At 55.2% G+C, this 18106-nt stretch overlaps 1 protein-coding gene across 1 annotated transcript in view; it reads right to left on the bottom strand.

Moving 5' to 3' along the window:
• Positions 1 to 3834: 3834 nt before the first annotated feature.
• Positions 3835 to 18106, bottom strand: part of LAMC3 (laminin subunit gamma 3) — a 59770-nt gene continuing 45498 nt past the window's right edge. Inside the window, exons 18-28 of the mRNA XM_065879963.1 lie at positions 17610 to 17751; positions 16384 to 16589; positions 15931 to 16007; positions 14589 to 14723; positions 13298 to 13445; positions 12163 to 12312; positions 9889 to 9991; positions 7594 to 7793; positions 6732 to 6878; positions 6536 to 6635; positions 3835 to 4085 (exon numbers count right to left, since the gene is read on the bottom strand). Coding sequence (XP_065736035.1) covers positions 3835 to 4085; positions 6536 to 6635; positions 6732 to 6878; positions 7594 to 7793; positions 9889 to 9991; positions 12163 to 12312; positions 13298 to 13445; positions 14589 to 14723; positions 15931 to 16007; positions 16384 to 16589; positions 17610 to 17751 — 1659 coding nt within the window. The remainder of the gene's footprint in view (positions 4086 to 6535; positions 6636 to 6731; positions 6879 to 7593; positions 7794 to 9888; positions 9992 to 12162; positions 12313 to 13297; positions 13446 to 14588; positions 14724 to 15930; positions 16008 to 16383; positions 16590 to 17609; positions 17752 to 18106) is intronic.

Genomic DNA, 18106 nt, shown 5'->3' with positions numbered 1-18106 from the left:
GGGGCGGGCGCCTAGTCCGAGCTCGCGCGGCGTGTGGCGGTGGGACCGAGGGGCGGAGGGATGGCGCGGGCGGCCGGACACTCCCCTCCCTCCCACCCCTCCCGGCCCGCCTCCCCTCTCCTCCCCTCCCCGCCGCCCGGCATCAAAGCGGCTATTATGCTGGACGCCGAGCCCGCCGCCGGCCCCTCTGCTGGAGGACGCGGAAAATGCACGGCGCGGGGGCCGCCTGTGAGCACCTCCCTCTCCGCTCCTGCAGGAACCTCGACCAGTCCCTTCCCGCTCCGGGCCGCGGTTTCCCCTCAAACAGACCGTGCACGACCTTAGTACGCACTTCGTGGGATGGCTATAAAGATCAAATGCGGGTCCCAGCTGCCGGGAGCTGTAACGTGCCTTTCGCCTTTTGCGCAGCACGCACTTTTGGAAGGGAGGCCTAGGTTCCCAAACTTTACTCTGAACTCTTGAAAGATGAACAAACTTTTAGTTTCTTGAGAAAATGCATAATGACAAAGTGCCTCTAGGGTATCAGTGACACTTGAAATCAATGAGAACGAATTAGTGTTCTGTTAATAAAACCTTTTTTCTTGAGCCCTCACTGGGCACCAGGCACTTTGCCAGATCAACCCAGGATATATGTGTTACATCATTTAATTCTCAAACCTCTGTGAAACAGGACTCGTCAGTTCTGTTCTGCAGAATGGAATGGAGGAAACAATGCTTTTCACCCAGCAGGGGCTGTTATAAATTTTATTACCATCAGGGTGGTTTAAGCAGATAGGAGTTATAACCCTTGGTTGCTGGGACATGTCCCGTCTGGAGGTCAGAGAAGACAGCTGACATAGAATGGGACCCTCATAATGCACTTCTGAGCCTGGTTCAGGCTCAGAGAGCCTGTTGCCCTGGGCTGGCTGGCCCCGGTCACCGGTTCTGCAGGGCAGAGGCCACCCCATCTTCAACTGCTCAGCTGCTGGGCTGCATTGCTAGCCAGATGTTCAGCGGCTGCCACATTCCACCCAGCCACAGCCCCACCTCTGGGGCCAGAGAGTGGCTCTCTACACCCGAAGCGTGACTGGACTGCATGAGTCACGAGATGTCAGGTCTGAGGTATGTCACCGCGGAACAGAGAGGAAGCCTGTTCTCCACCCATTGGGGATGCTGAGACTGGGCCTTGCTGAGCCCCCCACGGCTTGAGCAGAGAAAGGTTTAAGGCCAAGAGCAGGCATCAGGACAGCTGTGTGCCTCTGTCAGCAGAGAAGCTGGGTAACAGGGAAGAGGGTTTGGGGGCATCAGACCCCACCCCAGAGGTCTGCAAAGCACCCCCATCTCCTTGACACCACTTACACCAGACATCAATCATTGAACTCACAATAGAGCAGCAACCTCCTGTTTTGGCCTCCCCACCCCCGTCCTCCCTCCCAAACCTTCCAGCTTACTCCCTGGGTCACTGACGTGCATCACGTCACCCCCCCACCCCTGGCCTCGGTTTTCAGTTTCTCCGTGGAGGAGCGCACCTCTTCTCTGAATGCTCTCCCCCAGTGAGTTTGCGGGGGTGGGGAAGGCACAGCCCAGCTCTCATTATATGGCCTTGGACCCAGAGACCCTTGATTTTCTGAACAGGAGTAGGGGGGGGACCCGGCCTAAGCTGGGTTGGTCCCTCCTGGGAAGCTGGAATCAGGTCAGTTTTCCAGCTTGTCTCTGCCAAGCTTTTGACCTGATGACAAGTAAACATGGGGGCCATGGTGGGTCCGGGTGGGGGCAGTGGGGACATTCTCTTCCATCAGCACAAGAAAAGCAAAGAAAGCTGCTCTGCAGAGAGAAGGAAACAAAGTAAACGCAGAGAGAGCAGAGGCACAGACCAAGGGGAGGGGCGGGAGGGAAGGGAGAGGCAAGCCCCCGGCCCCTGACCATCTCGGAGCCTTGGCAGCCCTTCCTACCCCAGGATTCCAGGAGACTCTCCCTAGTCCTCCCAACGAACTCCCCTTTTCTGCTTAAACGAACCCGGGAGGGGGGCAGGCCTCGTGGTCAAGAGCCCTGACTGAGCATATGCCGTAATCCCGCCCGCGACCCGAGTTCCTGGAGTGACCCGTGCGGGCCAGGCCCCTACCCTGCAAATGCTGCGCTGTTGCCCGCCCTCTTGCCTGGAATGTTCCCCGCTGTCTCCCCACCCTTTGAGGCCTGGCCCTAAGCCCTCCTCCTCTCCTCACTGGTGTCCCTCCCTGAGCCTTTCTGCACTGCTGGACACTGGTTTGGAGTTCCTTTCCTGCCTCGGTGTCTCCAGCCTGAGCCGGAGGTCACCTGAGGACCTCTCTGTACCCCACCCCTCAAACTCCCCCGGGCCCTAGACTTTGCCTAATAAGCCCCCTGGAGCAGAGAGGACAGGGCAGATGCTTGGGGTTGCAGGACCCCAGCAGAGTCCCCCCAGTGGGAAGACACTGGCAAAGCCGATGGGCTCAGCTTTGTCACCTTCCTTCTACCTCATGTGGGCCAAGAAGAATCACTGAACCCTCTGCCACTGACTCACTGGTTGGGGGAGGGATGTGCACCCACAGCCAGGCGGTGAGTCCGCACCCACACCGGGGATCCTGCTGCCGACCGGCACCGGAGGACCAAAGGCACACCACCAGCTAGTAAAGGGGTCCTTTATTGCCACGTTAAACAGAGCTGGTTAAACAGAAATGGTCTGTGCTGCCTGTCACCCCTGCTGGGGGACAGGAAGAATGCTGGGAAGGGGCTGGGCCCCCCGAGGCACCCATCCTCCCAGTGCCAAGGCCCCGCAGTCTGCTGGAAGAGGGCCCGGGAAAGGGGAGGAGTGCCAGGAGGAGACGCCGGGAACCCTGGGCAGGGCCTAGCCACAGGGGGAGACCCTAGCCTGACAGGTTAGAAAGGCAGCCAGGCCTCCACGCCCAGCAGGGCCTCCCATGTGGCAGGTGGGGCCCCAGGGCTGCAGGGCCAGTTTGGGAAGTGTCGATCGGTCAAAGGCCAGCCAGGGTTGGCAGGGTCACAAAGGGAAGATCCAAGCGACCTGTCTGAGCCCCCTGACCCAGGCCCCCTCAGGTCACGAGGCCATGGCCCAAAAGGGGCACCGGGCCTGGGGCAGGTGATTCCTTCAGTGAGTCTGACCCAGTCCCAGGATCTTGAGAAGGAAGTATTCCACAAAGCCAAAGATACCCCTGCATGGGTGGGCCACGGCCCGGCCGGCCTAGCAGGCTGCACCACGGCCCCAGGAGCCCTGGGCCTCAGGTTCCTCTGCTGAGAACCCCCCAGAATCCTGTGCCTTTTGACCTGCCTGCTCCCTCAGCTACGCAGAGCTGCTGGGTGTTCGTGGCGGGCGACACACTGGTCAGGGGGCTGCAGGACAGAGGGCAGGGCTGGGACTGGGGGCTCTGGCTCTTGCTGAACCCGCCCTGGATCTCTGCGGATGGCCCCCCGACCCTGCCCGGTCCCAGCCTCCCAGGTACCAACGCTGCCTGAGTATGTCAGTGTCACAGGGCATTTAACATAACATAACATAACATAACATAACATAACATAAAACACCCCCAGCATCCAGAGGGGGGCACCACACATGGATGGACTTGCACACGCGGGCACGTGTCCACACGTACCTGTGCATGTGTGTGTGTGTGTATGGGGTGGGAGAGCACACCGATGGGTGTGTGCACACCATAGCCGCCTGGGTGAGCTCTGAATGCACACTCACTCCTGCCGGTGTGGAGGGGGTGTAGGCACAGACTCGGGAGGGTACGCGGCAGCAGGATCTGGGCAGTGTGCCTGCATGGCGCACCTGTGGCGGGCGTGCATGCCCTGGGCCGGGGGCACCATGGGTCCGGGCAGCCCTCACTGCCAGCTGGCACAGCTCTCGGGGAGGCTATGCAAAATGGCCTCCAGATTCTGCTTGTCAGCACGGATCTCAGCAAGGTTGCTCTCGAAGCTCTGGATCTGCAGCTGCTGCTGTTCAGACTCCTGCTCCAAGAGCCTCAGTTTCCCTTGCAGCACCCCTGGTGGGCCCAGTTGCAGCCTCAGGCGCTCCAGCGCCCGCTGGGTCTCATTCAGGGCCCGGGCGGGGGCTCCGAGGGTGTCCAGTGACCCTGTGGAGGGGCACGGACAGCCTCAGGGTGGGCTGGCTCCCCTGCAGGCCCCATCCCCAGAAGCCCTCCCCAGCCCAAACCCTCCAGGTTTCCGAGTGCCCACGATCTACCAGGAGGCAAGGGACCGAGAGGGCGGCGTGGTGAGGCAGGTAAGGGCCTGGCCTGGGCACCCCATCGGGCTTATGTGCAGACCCCGGAACTTTCCCCCTGGGTGGCACTGGGCAACTGTTAATTTTTGTTGTTGGTATTACTATTACCGTTGAAAAATGAAGGCCTTGGGTGAGTCCTGAGACCCAGTTTCCTCATCCGTAAAGCAGTGTGAGTGGGAGAGGCCCCATAATGCCTGCTGCTCCCACACACTATTTCAATTCACTGAGAGCCCACACTTAACAGATGGCACTTGTGGGCCAGGATGCGGGGACATCAGGGTGAAAAGAAAGGTTTCTGGCATCAGAATGAGGGTGGGTGAGGCAGACGGGGCGGGAGGGGCTGCAGGCCTGGGCAGCAGGCAGCAGGGGTCCAGTCCTGGCCCAGCACACGTTAGGACTTCCTGGAGGAGCCTCTCCAAGTGTAAAACGAGGGGGTGGGGCCGGGTGCTCATGTATGAACTTGGCGATGGTGGCACGGAGTCCACGGGCTGTCTCCCCCACCTGGCCTTTGTCACCTTGTCATTAAGATGGCATTCAATGGAAAGACAGCTGAGCCAGGTGGGAGAGTGCTGGAGTCACAGAAACAAATCCTCAATGCCTTCGAATCCCACAGGACCCCCCTGGGCCCCAGGGCTCCCCATGGCCCTGAGTTTCCTGGGCAATGAAGGCTGGTTTGGAGGACAGGCGACTGCCAAGAGCTGAGACCCGGGGCAGGAAGAAGCAGAGAGAAGCTGAGCCCTGCTGCCGGGCAGGCCCTGCTCCCAGCCGAGACTCGGAGAGGTCCCACCATCCACGGGAAAGTCCAAACAGCCTGGCCTTTGAGGAGGTTACAGCCTCCACTCTAACTGCCCAGCTGGGTCTCCTGGGACGGGGACAGGGTCTAGGTGTGCGTGGTCACTCCCGCACCCCCGAGTCAGGCATAGTGCCGACGTGAGAGAATAAATGACAGCGACAACGGCCAGAGTGGTTTACCCACACAGAGCGTTTGTTTCATGCTGGGCATCGTGTCCAGTGAGCTGAGTTCTTACGGGTATAGACCTGTGGCTACGAGCGGGCGCTCTGAATCGGTCAGACCTGAGCGTGATCCGCAGCCTCCCCACTGACTGGCTGGGGGACCCTGGGCACATCATTTAAATTCTCTGTGCCTTGGTCTCCTCATCTGCAAAATAGCGAGAGCCCAGGGATCCTTGCCTCGAAAGTTCAAATGAGATACGATCATGTGTGTGAAGAGCTTAGTGGAGCCTGGCATCCAGCCAAAATGCAGAATCTGGTGATTCTTCCTTGTCTTATCGATCATGGTAACCGAAATGCACGCTGTTACATGGATGGACCTTGAGGACGTTACACTAAGCGAAACAAGCCGGTAACAAAAGTATACACACTATATGGTTCCACTTAGGTGAGGTGCCTACAGTACCAAATTCACAGAGACAGAAAGTAGAACAGGGCTTGCCAGGGGCTGGGGGAGGGCGGAATGGGGAGTCTGTGTATAATGGGGGCGGGTTTCATGTTGGGCTGATGAGAAAGTTCTGGAGATGGATGGTGGCGACGGCTGTACGATAAGGTGGAGGTTGTGCCTGATGCCATTGAACTGTGCGCTGAAAGGTGGCTAAAATGGCAAATTTTATGTTTTGTGTATTCTACCCCAACTTTTAAAACTGCTTGCTCATTTCAGCCTAACTGCTCTGACACTGTCCCTTTGCCCCTGCTCTGAGGGCTCCACGTCTTGGGGGCTGTCCCTTTCACGATTTACTGTCTCATCACGCACAGTGTGGAAAGCACTCTCGAAACTACCCCACTGTTACTCCCATTTCCCGGGTGGGGGAACTGAGGCTCAGAGAGGTGGAGTGATTTTCCCAAGGTCTCACAGCCAAGGAAGGGAAAATGCCAGACTTGAATGCCAGTCTCTCTGATTCCAAACCAGCACCTGATCCTCGATGCCAGACTTGCTTCTGTGACATTCTCTCTCCTTCTCTGAAACCCTCCACCACTGAGGGAGGACCTAGTCACCTGGTACCTACAGGTGTTCTGTGGGTGGTGAGTGTTCTGTGTCTCTCCTCTCCTCCTGACTAGCAGCCCCTGGAGGACGAAGTGAGCATGCTTCTGGACACCATCCCTGCCTCGCCCCGGGGGCCCTGGAGTGGTTACAAATGCTTGTCATTGAGCACAAGGCTCGGGATAGGGGGAGCCACGGACAGGAGGGCTAGGAGGCAAGCTTCCCCAGGACGGGGCCTCCCAGGAAGATCCTGGAGATGCACCGTGGACCCAGGGGGCCAGGGCCCGGTCTTGGGGTCTCCTTACCCAGCCTGGCAAGCAGCTCCGACAAGGCTTTGATGTCCTTCTCCAGAGAGGTGCGTGATTCCCGGATCTGCTTCTCCATCTCGCTCAGCCCGGCACCCACCTTTTGGGGGGGAGGGAGGGGAAGAAAAGCTTGAGCGGCTCCTGGCTGGCTCCCGGGACCACAGGAGAAGGAGTGCTGGGGTCTCAGCACACGTACCTGATCAGCTGCTTCTAGCTGCTGTCTGCGTGCTTCTGAGGCCAGCACCTGCTGGGAGGCCTGTTGGAGCATCGACTGCGTCTGGCTGGAGAGCCGGCCAGCCCGGCGGCGCTCTTGCTTCCCCTCCCTCAGCAAGGCCTTGGCGAGCTACGTACGGGGTGGGCGGCAGCAGCAGGGAGGGGAGTGTGAGTGGAGAAGGTCCTTTTAGAGGTAAAGGGTGACCGCCCTGCCCAGCGGTCATGGATCATGCACTAGATCATTCATTCATTCAACAGCTGTGTACCAGATGCCGGCAAAGTGCAGATTGCTGGACACTACCCATCTCCCCCGAGAGGAGCAATTCCAGTAATTTACAGATGGGGAAACAGAGGTGCAGAGAGGAGGAGCTGGCCACAATCAAAATGGCGGGACCAGAAACCAAGCCTGGGGACTCCTTCAATCCAGCACTGTCTCTAGGGAGCTGTAGAGGCAGTTCACTTGGGCCCTGAGCGACGGTGCTGGGAAGACGCCTATTGGTTCAAATTTGGCCCGAATTAAACAAGAAAAGTCTAGAAGTTTAGGGAGTAGAGCCAAACAGACCGAGGTGTGAGTCCTGGTTATGTTAAGTTACTGAACTGGGCTGGGCGTCAGGGTCCTCACCTGTCCCATGGGGACAGCAGTGACATCTATTTCATGCGGAATCAACAGGGTCGCCCGCGTGAAGCTCCAGAGCTCAGAGCCTGGGACCCCTTAGTAAGTGCAGAGTATTCAGCATTGCATACAGAAGGGGCGTTTACCCTACAGAAGGGCACCTCTTCTATGACAGGCCTCCCACACGCCCAGAAGGCAGGGATGCCCCTGGAGTCACATCCGTGGCCCTGACCTTGGCACTGTCCTTGGCCAACAGCTCGGCTTCCCTGCCCTTCTTCTTGGCACTGGAGGAGATAGATGCCGCATTTCCCAGCATCCTCTCCACCTGCCTGGTCTTCTTTTTGGACTCTGCAAGGAGCCTGTCCTGGACGATGGCTGCCTGCCTCCTCAGTGCGGCCTGGTCCTTGGGCCGAGGAAACCTTGGCTTCATTCCTGTAAAGCCAACCGAGGCTGTGTCAGGAGGGCTGGGCTCATGCCTGGAGAGCCCATTGGGTGGTCACTGCCAGATGTCTGACCAACCCCGGACCCTTGGACAACGGGAGCAGAGGTATGAGATGCACGAGATCTGTGTGTAAACTTCTCAGGCTCACCCAGGGAAAACAAATGAGTGAGACATACTGCCCTGTGAGTGTAAAGATTCATGTTATATTATGATACTTACTAAAGTCACAGAATTGCATGGTGGTCAATGCCTGGGCCAGTGGTAGAGATGGGAGCTATAGCACAGTACACAGCAAGATCCATTAAGTTCTTTGTTTTTTACATACCACGCATTTCTAAATAGGCTTTGAGGCAGCTTATCGTGATGAACAGACCAAAAACTGGACCATTAAAATGATAAACCAAAGGCCATATGTAACTAGAGGGATGATGAAAGGTGAGAAGTGCCAGAAAACTAGGGTAATGACGGTGCAGGTACCAAATGCACTATTTACCTTTTAGCCCCTAGCAGCCAAGACAAAAAGAGAAATTCTACAATTCACATAGGTTTTTATTATCTAATAAGAAGTAGTTTCCTTCTATATAGAAAGAGAGACTTTTTCATTTCCTTTCAGATAAGATTCTAAGGGAAATTTATCCTAAGGAGTACTGATTATAGTAGACAAAGTCAAAATTTAAAAAGAATCAAGGGGACTTCCCTGGTGATCCAGTGGTTAAGAATCCACCTTCCAGTGTAGGGGACGTGGGTTCGATCCCTGGGCGGGGAACTAAGATCCCACATGCCGTGGGGCAACTAAGCCCACGCATCGCAACGAAAGATCCCGTGGGCTGCAACCAAGACCCGATGCAGCCAATAAATAAATAAATAAATATTTTTTTAAAAAAAGAATCAAGCCTTCTAATATCCAGGGACATAATACTACATAATCATTCTATGAAGATAATCCAAAAGTTAGATCTACTTTGCTTCCTGTACACAAAATTGGCATTTCTTAAAGTGCACTCTGGGGGGACTTCCCTGGTGGCACAGTGGTTAAGAATCCGCCTGCCAGTGCAGGGGACACAGGTTCGAGCCCTGGTCCAGGAAGATCCCACATGCCGCAGAGCAACTAAGCCCGTGCGCCACAACTACTGAGCCTGAGCTCTAGAGCCCGCGAGCCAGAACTACTGAGCCTACGCGCTGCAACTACTGAAGCCCTCGCGCCTAGAGCCCGTGCTCTGAAACAAGAGAAGCCACTGCAGTGAGAAGCCGCGCACCGCAACGAAGAGCAGCCCCCACTCGCCACGACTAGAGAAAGCCCGTGCGCAGCAACGAAGACCCAACACAGCCAAAAAAAGAAAAAAGTGCACACTGGGGAGCCCTAATTCTACAGGGTGTTGATAAATGCTAGGGGAAATTAAGTTTACATAAAGTGAACCCGGTTTCCTTATTGAAGGACTTCTCAGAGCCTTTAATATTCTCTGGTGTGCACTGCAAGGCCTCAGGGGGATCTATAGCACGTGACATTTCCTAAACTTATTTGAACACAGATCCTCTCTTGGCAGAGCAGCTGCAGGCTAGGGGCTGTTCCACATTTCATTCAGTAAAATCTCCTTTCTTGGTCTACCCGACTGTAAAATGGGGGCACTTGGCCTCATTTTCCTACAGCTCAAAAGAGACCTGTACTGGCATCAACCCATCAACCCACGTTCTAAAGAGAAACGCTGCATCCCTGCCCATAGCCCCACTGGACATTGGACCAGGGCAGCCATATTTGTACCAGGTAACCAGACTCCCAGCCAGAGTGGCCTAGATCAGGGATGGACAGCTGATGGCATCAGATTCTCTTCCCATCTGGTCCTGAGGGGCTCTGCGTGTGTGGTCTGATGATGGACGGCCACGTAGGCAAGAACCTGGTGAGTGGCATGTGAGATGGGGAGGGACAAAGCAGCCACAGGAGAGGGAGGTCCTTAGAGGCAGAGGGAATGGTCTCCTTGGCTTATGCCCACATGACTGGACTTCTGTCCTCTGCAGCCAAGCCTGCCCTGGTGTCTGTCATGGGCATCTGTGCATCCATGAGCCTGGGGCTAAGCAGGGCACACATACCTTCTAGGTCAGCCAGCAGAGTCCTGGCTCCTGTGACAGTCACCATGGCAGCCCGGACAGATGAGGAAGCCCGGGTCAGAGCAGCTCTGGCTTCCCGGTGCAGCTGGAGAGAGAAGAGAGAGTCTGGTTAGGTGATGCTGGAGGTGTGCTGGGCAGAGAGGGGTCAGGTGGGCACCAAACCCACATGTACAAGGTCCCAAAACATCACCAAAACTCTGACACTGAATTATGCTGTTTACCAGGAACATCTGATCTGTTTTATTATACCAATATTAAACCTTGAATATCTCTCCCAAGAAGTTACCTGTCTCACCAAAGCTCCGAGGAAAACTGGAACCTAAGAACTAAAAGAAAGATGGACAACTGAAAATTTCTTGTCAGAATGCTGCTGCGTCTCAGCCAGAGGATGTGAAGTCGAGAATCTGTTTATTAGACAACTTTTACTCACAGAAAATTAGTTTCTTCCCCGTTGCCACTAAAAAAAGGCTGGATACTTAAAGAATACGGGTTTGATGGATGAAGAGATACACAAAATGTGGTGTATCCACAGAAAGGAATATTATTCAGCCACGAAAGGGAACGAAGTGCTGATATATACTACGATGTGGATGAACCTAGAAAATATTACGGTAAGTGAAAGCAGCCAGACACAAAAGGTCACATATGGCACGATTCCATTTATATGAAATGTCTGAAATAGGAAAATCCATAGAGACAGAAAGCAGATGGGCAGTCGCCAGGGGCTGGGGCGGGGGGGAGGAATGAAGAGCTTAATGGGTGTAAGCAGTCGCCCTTTGGGGTGATGAATGTTTTGGAACCAGACAGAGGTGGTGATTGCACAACACTGGGAATGTGCTAAGTGCCACTGTGTTGTACACTTTCAAACGGGTAATTTTATGTGATGTGAATTTCAATCCATCATCAGTCATGCGGGGTCTAAAAAAATTCTTTTGGTAAAGTCTTTGTTGAATTTGTTACAATACTCCTTCTGTTTTATACTTCGGGTTTTTTGGCTGTGAGGCATGTGGGATCTTACCTCCTCGATCAGGGATGGAACCTGCATGCCCTGCATTGGAAGGAGGAGTCTTGACTACTGGACCGCCAGGGAGGTCGCAATCGTGTGGGTTCGAAGAGCCACGAGATGCTGCCCTGGGACCCCTTGTGTCTTAAGTCTTACTCCAAATGCCTAGCAGGATGGGAGAGGAAGGTGGGAGGCCCTGTGTTGGAGCACTGCGCACTAGGGGCTGGTCCTGACTCTGCTGTGGCCTCATCTGTGCCCCAGACCAGGGTGATGGACTAAATCAATGGGTACCACCCCAGGGGGCCCTGACACAGCACAGGTCTCCCAGTATGTGACAGGCACCAGGCCCAGCTGTTCGGATGCAGGCAACAGCTTTCTGCCTTGTTTCTTGTCTTTAAAAGGAAAATAAAGATGGATACAGGGGACTTCCCTGGCAGTCGAGCGGTTAAGACCCTGCTCTTCCACTGTACGGGGCACGGGTTCGATCCTTGGTCAGGGAACTAAGATCGTCTGTGCCCGCCCCCGCAAAAAAAAGATGGCTACGGGATAAGCCACTGCTGGGATTTGAAAAAGGTCTGTATATTAGCTCATTGTATTATATATATCATGTTGATTTCCTTATTTTGATCCTTGTAAGGTGGCTGGGTAAAACATTAACAGAAGGAGAATCTGCGTGAAGGGTATATGGGACTTCTTTGTGCTCTCTTCACAACCTTTTTCTAAGTCTAGATGAAAGATGGAAAGTTAAAAAAAAAAACACACTTGAAGGGGTGCTTATACTTTAATAGGTTGGAAACCACTGGTTGGGGCTCAGTTCACTCCATGATTCTTGAATTCCCTGACTATTTAGGCTTGCCTCCCCTCCTGGGTTGTAAATGCCAAACAGTGGGGTTTCGCACTACAGCAACGTATGTGCTCGCTGAAATATCTGGCACGTGAACTAATGAATGCAAGAATAAGTGAATGAGACCCATCCCAGCTGTAATTAACACTGAGTAAGGGTGGTGGGCGTGGCTCTGTCTGTCTGTCCATCCTGCCTCCTCTCACACCTTTACTCCTTCTCGGGAAATCAGGACCTCCTGCCTTGGCACGAGCTAACTGAGGTTCTCTGGAATTTGGGGGAAGGCACTGGAGGGGTGGAAAGAACTACTTCTGGTCTTTGCCCTTCCCTCCCCCTGCAACCCCTGAGCCCAGATCATGCCTGGGGCAGCCCCAACTTTCTCCAGGTGCTGCCTCAAAGGACAAGAGCCCACCTGCGTAAGGGGTTCTGTCTTGTGCAGCATGGCCTGGGCGGTGGCCTGGAGGGCCCGGGCAGCCTCGGTGACCACGCGCTCTCTCGATGTGACCGTCTTCTCCAGGGCCTGCACCTTCAGGCCCAGGGTCCTGGCCTGGGACTTCTGAGGCTGCCGGGAGATGGAGGGCTCAGACAAGGCCTGATGGGAAGGTCCGAGGGGCAGGTCCTCTACTGGGTGGGAGAAGCCCAGGGGCAGGGACCGTGGGGGGGCAGGGCTGCACGTGGACCCTAAGAAGCAGAGGGGCCAGGGCGAGAGAAGCCAGACTGGGGAAGCTTCACTTGAGGTCTGATTCTAGCACCAGCAATTTCTAGAAGCGCAGACTCGGCTAACCTCCCGGACCTGTGTTTCTTTCCCCAGGCTCACAATCCCTTAGCTGAAACCTTGGGGCCGGACGTACTTCTGAATTCAGAATTTCCTGCGGGGACTTCTTATTACCTAACGCCCTCAGCAGTATCTGGGGCAGTGCTCAGGGCCAAACATGTCACCACCTACATTTTCCTTCTTCACACACAGTGGGAGGATCAAACAGCCTGGGAGCCGTCAGTCCTGGGCAGGCTGGGCCCCAGATGCATTTCTATAAGTTTAGTCTTTTTTTTTAAAGTTTAGCTCCCAAGTTTTGGAATTTCAGGATTACTGAGAAGGCCTGATGAGCTGATTTATCCAGAGGTAAACAGCATAGGGTGACAGGCACACAGAGGATGAGGGCATTGCTCACGAATCCCCTCCAGCCCCTCATGGATGCAGGCCTGAAATAACCAAATGGGTGAGCTCTAGCCGACAGACGGACAAAGTAACCGAGGCATAGGGATGGGAAGTCCTTTGCCAAGGTCACAGAGCTAGAGTGGCGGAGCTGGGATTTGGCCCCACGTCCGTCTGGTGTCATTGCCAATGCCACTGTGATGAAGGAGAGGCCTCGGCCTTGATATTATCATTATAATCAACAACAAAGATTGGCTGAGATCTTTAAATCAACTGCTAGGGAGTTAGAAATAAGCCACGCCCTCTGCCTCTGCCTGGGCCGCCCTGGTTTCCCAGCTGCCACGTTCTCCCTCACAACCGCCGTATGCAGAGCGTCAAGGACAGCTGAGCTGACCGGTGCTGCAGGGGCAGCCGGTGAGGCCAGGCGCTGGGCTGCATCCGCGCCGACTTGCTGCACGGCGGCCAGCACCCTCTCAGCTTCGGGCAGCACCTCTGCCACAGCCGTGCCCAGCGCCCTCTGGGCCGCGTGTACCTCCTGGTACCTGGGAGGAGACAGAGGCAGGATGGCCCAGGAGCAGGACGCAGGCCATCCCTCCCCATTGCTGTCCCGGCCCCCCCAGTGGAGCTCCCGGTCGAAGGGGCTCTGGCAACTTCCCGGGCAGAACTGCCATCTGCGGAGTCGGTACCCAGCAGCTGGCCTCGGAAACTGGCTGCTTGGCAGCTGTCTAATGAATGGGGAAGGCAGCCGAGGGACTGCATTCTTGTTTCCTCATTCACTGAATTCAATCACGCTTTTCTGAAGGAGCTCCCGCTTGGTTTCCACTTGAGAATCACATGTTTTGCAAATGTTTGGCTCCTCTGGGTGAATGAGGAAGAGGAAAATGCCCGGTGTTGTTGGAGGGATAGCGGCCCAGGCCCTGATGCCCCTGAGGGACCTTGGGCATGTTGCTCTCCAGGTAAATGGAGACCTCTGGGCTGTACGACTGTTCTGGGGCCCTTTCTCCCTGAAATGCTGTAATCAATCAACCAGGACAGCTTTCCTATCCAGCTGTCCACACCCTGCCCCACCCAGCTCCCCCTACCATGGGTACTGCTGGACCCCCCCCCCCCCCGGTCCCCAGGGTGCCTCCCATCCCTCATCCCTCTACAGAAAGCCAGCCCCCCCACCCCTGGGAGTGGGTCATGTGATCCACCCAGCCATACCGATTGGCTCAGGACTGGCCACCTGACCCAAGCTGGGCCAATCAGATTCTCTCATCTAGGAAATCCACTTGGGCTCAGTGAGACGTTTGTGGGTCTCCATTGACCCTCTGAATGAGCTGGATACAAGAGGGCCACCCACAGCAGAGAAGCAGAGGCCAAGAAGAAAGCTGGTGCCTGACAGGAGCTCCCCAGGGGTCTGGGGAGGGGCAGGGGAGCTTCAGGGGGCCGAGGAGGAGCAGATCTGGGGCCTCCTTGTTTAGGTTCTCATTCCTTCTCTCCAGAGGCCAAGCTGCACCCCGGCGTGAGTGGGTTCCTCTATCGCACCCCCAAGCAGGCCTAAGACCTAGGCATCACACCCCACCCTAAAGAACATCGGGACTCAGGGAAGGAAGCCGGTTCTGGAACCAGCGGCCTCTGACCAGGCCCTGCCGGCTTCAGGAAGCCAACCCAAGTTCCTACCCACACCTGGGAGGTCTCCTCACCTGTCCTCTAGCTCCTGCTGGGCCTCCAGGGCTGTTCTCCCCTCCACCAGACTCCAGAGAAGCGCATAACTGCTGTTGGAGGTGAGCAGGGCCCTCCGAGCAGTGGCCTCAATCCTGGTGGTGGTGTCCCTGTGACTGTATGACAACACCCGTCCGACCATCACCAGGGGCTGACACAGAGCGGGCCCGGGCCCACCCCCCACCCCCCGCCACCGCATGGGCCTCTTGCTGTCCCAAAGGGAGTACAGCCACGGGTACCAGGCTCCTGTCCTCCCTCTGCCTGACGCACAGTGAAGACTGATGGGAAGGGGACCCGTGCCCCTGCTCCTGTTATATAGGGTTTATGCCTGTTGTCCTGGCATAATAAATAATAGGGCCTTTGATCACACATAAAATCTCAGCTTGGACAATAAATTATATGGTTACCCTAATAAAGAGAGCACAGAAAAGACAGCCTGGGTTTGAGTCTGGCTCTATCACTTCTAACCCCGTGTCCTTAAGCAAGTCACTTTACTTCTCTGAGTCTCTTTTCTCATCTGTAAAATGGGCCTACAGTCCCTAAAGTACAGCTAAAGGGACAAATTGCTTCAGAGCTTGTGTCTTTAGAATCTTAAGCTGCTTCTTAAAAGCAGTGGATGAAACAACCCAAATGTCCATCGACGGATGACTGGATAAACAAAATGTGGCATATTGGTACAATGGAACATTATTGAGTTGTAAAAAAGAATGAAGTACTGATATATGGTACAATAGCCATGAACCTTGAAAATATTTTGCTGTATGAAAGAAGCCAGATACAAAAGACCATGTGTATGATTCCATTTATATGAAACGTCCAGATTGGCAAATCTATAGAGACGGAAAGTAGATTGGTGGTTACCAGGGGCTGAGGAGGGTGAAGAGGAATGGGGAGCGACGCCTAATGGGTACCTGTTTCTGGGGTAAGGAAACTGTTCTAAAACTGACTGCGGAGATGGTTGCACGATTCTGTGAATACACTGAAAACCACTGAACTGTACTTGAACTGGTTGACTTGCAGGACATGTGAATTATATCTCAGTAAAGCTGTTATAAAAAAAAAGCCAGTGAAGGCTCTCAGATGCCTTCAGGCGACCAATGTCGGCAGACCCCCACCCCGACCCCTGCATCTCATGCCATCCTTGCACACCTCTCCTTCCCATGGCGATGTCACTTCAGCTCTGTACTCAAGTGATTCCAACTCCCGGGGTGGGGATACCTATGGGGCTGGCCCTGACCCTGGAAGCCCCCAGCAGAAGGGCTGGGCTCCCTTCATGGTTGTGTGGCCAGGACCTCACCATGCTCCCAGGGCATGGGGGCTCACCTCCTGGCGAGGGCACGGGCCTCTATGGCCAGATGGCTCCAGTTGGTGGGCTGGCCGAGCCCTTCCTGAGGCATCGCCTTTAGAGAAGAGAGAGAAATAGGAGGAAACTGATGGTCCATCCCTGAAGGGCAGGGCCCACATCTGGCTAACTTGTTGGGCAGACCTGGGCCATGCCACTTATTTCATAAACGCTCAGAGCCAGCTACAAAGTCAGCATCCAGTGGGCAGAGCCCTAGAGCTTGGAAATAACAATAACGACGCCTACCACTTGCTGGGCATTCACTGTCTACTTGGAATACGGCTCGTTCTTTGCAAATATTATCTCACTGAATCGGCAGAGGAGGCACTGTGTGACCGCTATTTTGCAGATGAGAAAACTGAGCCTCCCAAAGCAGGGGGGCATGCCCCAGGCTCAGTAGAGGGGAGGAGTTGGGGAGGGGTCCCCTGGGGTACCAGAGATGCAAGGATGGTGGCTGCATGCAGAATCTCCTCTTCTGAGGACTCCAGCACCGCCTCTAGGTCTGCCAGCTGGATGCAGGTCTTCTCAGCTCTGGCCTGGGCACAGTGGGCTTTCCTGCTCAGTGCCTGCAGCTGCTCCTGGGCAGCCTTCACAGCACCCTCAAGGCCTGTCACCTGCTCCAGGAAGTCTTCCTGGGCCCCTGCAGAAAGCCCAGAGTCCAGGAGTCACAGAGCAGTCGAGATTTCACAATAAAGCCTGCAACTTCAAGGGGCCCCATCTGTGTCCTCTACTCCTCCTGGGCACAGCTTGACTCCATCACCAGGCCTGAGCACTGGTTCCAAAGGAAAGGCCTCCCCATTTTACAGAGGCGAAGGCTGAGGCCCAGAGACGGCAAATCATGACCCAAGGTCCCCCACACAGAAAGTCAGCCACACAGGAAGGACTGGAAGGAATCCAGGCCTTCTAGATCCACAGCAAACAATTCCTGAACCTGAGACAGCAGTAAAACCCGCCTTGAGTCAGCTCTGTAATTCGCAGCGTGGCTCAGGGTGGGAGTTTCAATGCACAGCATCTGACAGCTCCCTATTTTGTTAGTCTTGCAAACAGGTGCTCAGCTCACCTACGGCTGCTACAGGAGTACAGGTGCTTGTGACGGCGAAATTTAACAAAATAAGCAATTCACGTTTGATGCTCCTAAATTTCAGTGTTCCAGGGACAAATTCCACGTGGACTTAATGACAATCTTTTTTCTTATTTACCCATTTATTTTCTATGCTGGGGATACAGCAGTGAGCAAAACGGCCAACAGTCAAAGACGGCGGGAACTTTACCTGTTCAGCACCTGGGACAGCGCCCCAACGATTATTTGTTGAGTGACTGACTCAACGAATAAACCCACCCCCTGTCCTCACTGAGCTTATGGGCGCAGTCTAGGTGGCGCAGGGGGCATGGGGACCGAGGCTGTAGTCAGAGGTTGATATTAATAAAGCTACAAAATACAACTGGGTGAGGGATGTTGAAAGAGAGGTCCGTGGGATGACAGGACTGCATAGCAGGAGGAACTCACTTAGCTGGGGAGGTCTGACAGGCTCTCCCAGCAAGTGAGTTCTCCTAGGGGTGAACCCAACTGAGATCCCACTGAAGGGCTCCAAAGGGGGTATCTGACCAGCCAGCCCCCTCCCACTGACTCCCAGTCTCCCACTGTGCTCTCCCACTGTACCTTGCAGCAGGGGGTGGCCCTGGTAGACGTCCCCCCGTGGGGCCTCTCCCTGTAGAATGTCCAGTGGTCCCCAGGGCCTGCCACAGTTTGACCCCTGCAGCCACCCTTCCATCAGGGTCAGTCTGGCCTTTAGCTTGGCAGCCTGGAGGGGTCAGGGAAGGAACGGTGTGTGAGGCTGGTGGCCTGAAGTCCTGCTTGGAAACCTCAGCCTGGCCTGCCCCCCCCGAGCATTGCCTTCTCCAATCCCACCCTGGGCCTCAAAGCTAAGCACACACCGGACCTCTGAGAACCAACTGTGCCCACCCTGTCCTCGGAGCTGTCCCTTCCCTTCTCATACCCACAGCACCTGCTGGCATTCAGCCGACCACACCTCTGCCCTACTGAGGGAGGGATGGGAAGGGAAGCCCCAGGAGGGTTTCTGTCTGTTTTGCTATGTTCCCAGGACTTGGCACAGAGCAGGCATGTGATCCTTGCAGGCTGAGTGAGTGTGCTTTGCA

The sequence above is a fragment of the Phocoena phocoena genome, chromosome 6 (genome assembly GCF_963924675.1).
Source record: "Phocoena phocoena chromosome 6, mPhoPho1.1, whole genome shotgun sequence".
Classification (NCBI taxonomy): Eukaryota; Metazoa; Chordata; class Mammalia; order Artiodactyla; family Phocoenidae; genus Phocoena; species Phocoena phocoena.
The sequence above is the reverse complement of the archived record's forward strand: the minus strand, read 5'-3'. Positions and strand labels throughout refer to the sequence as shown.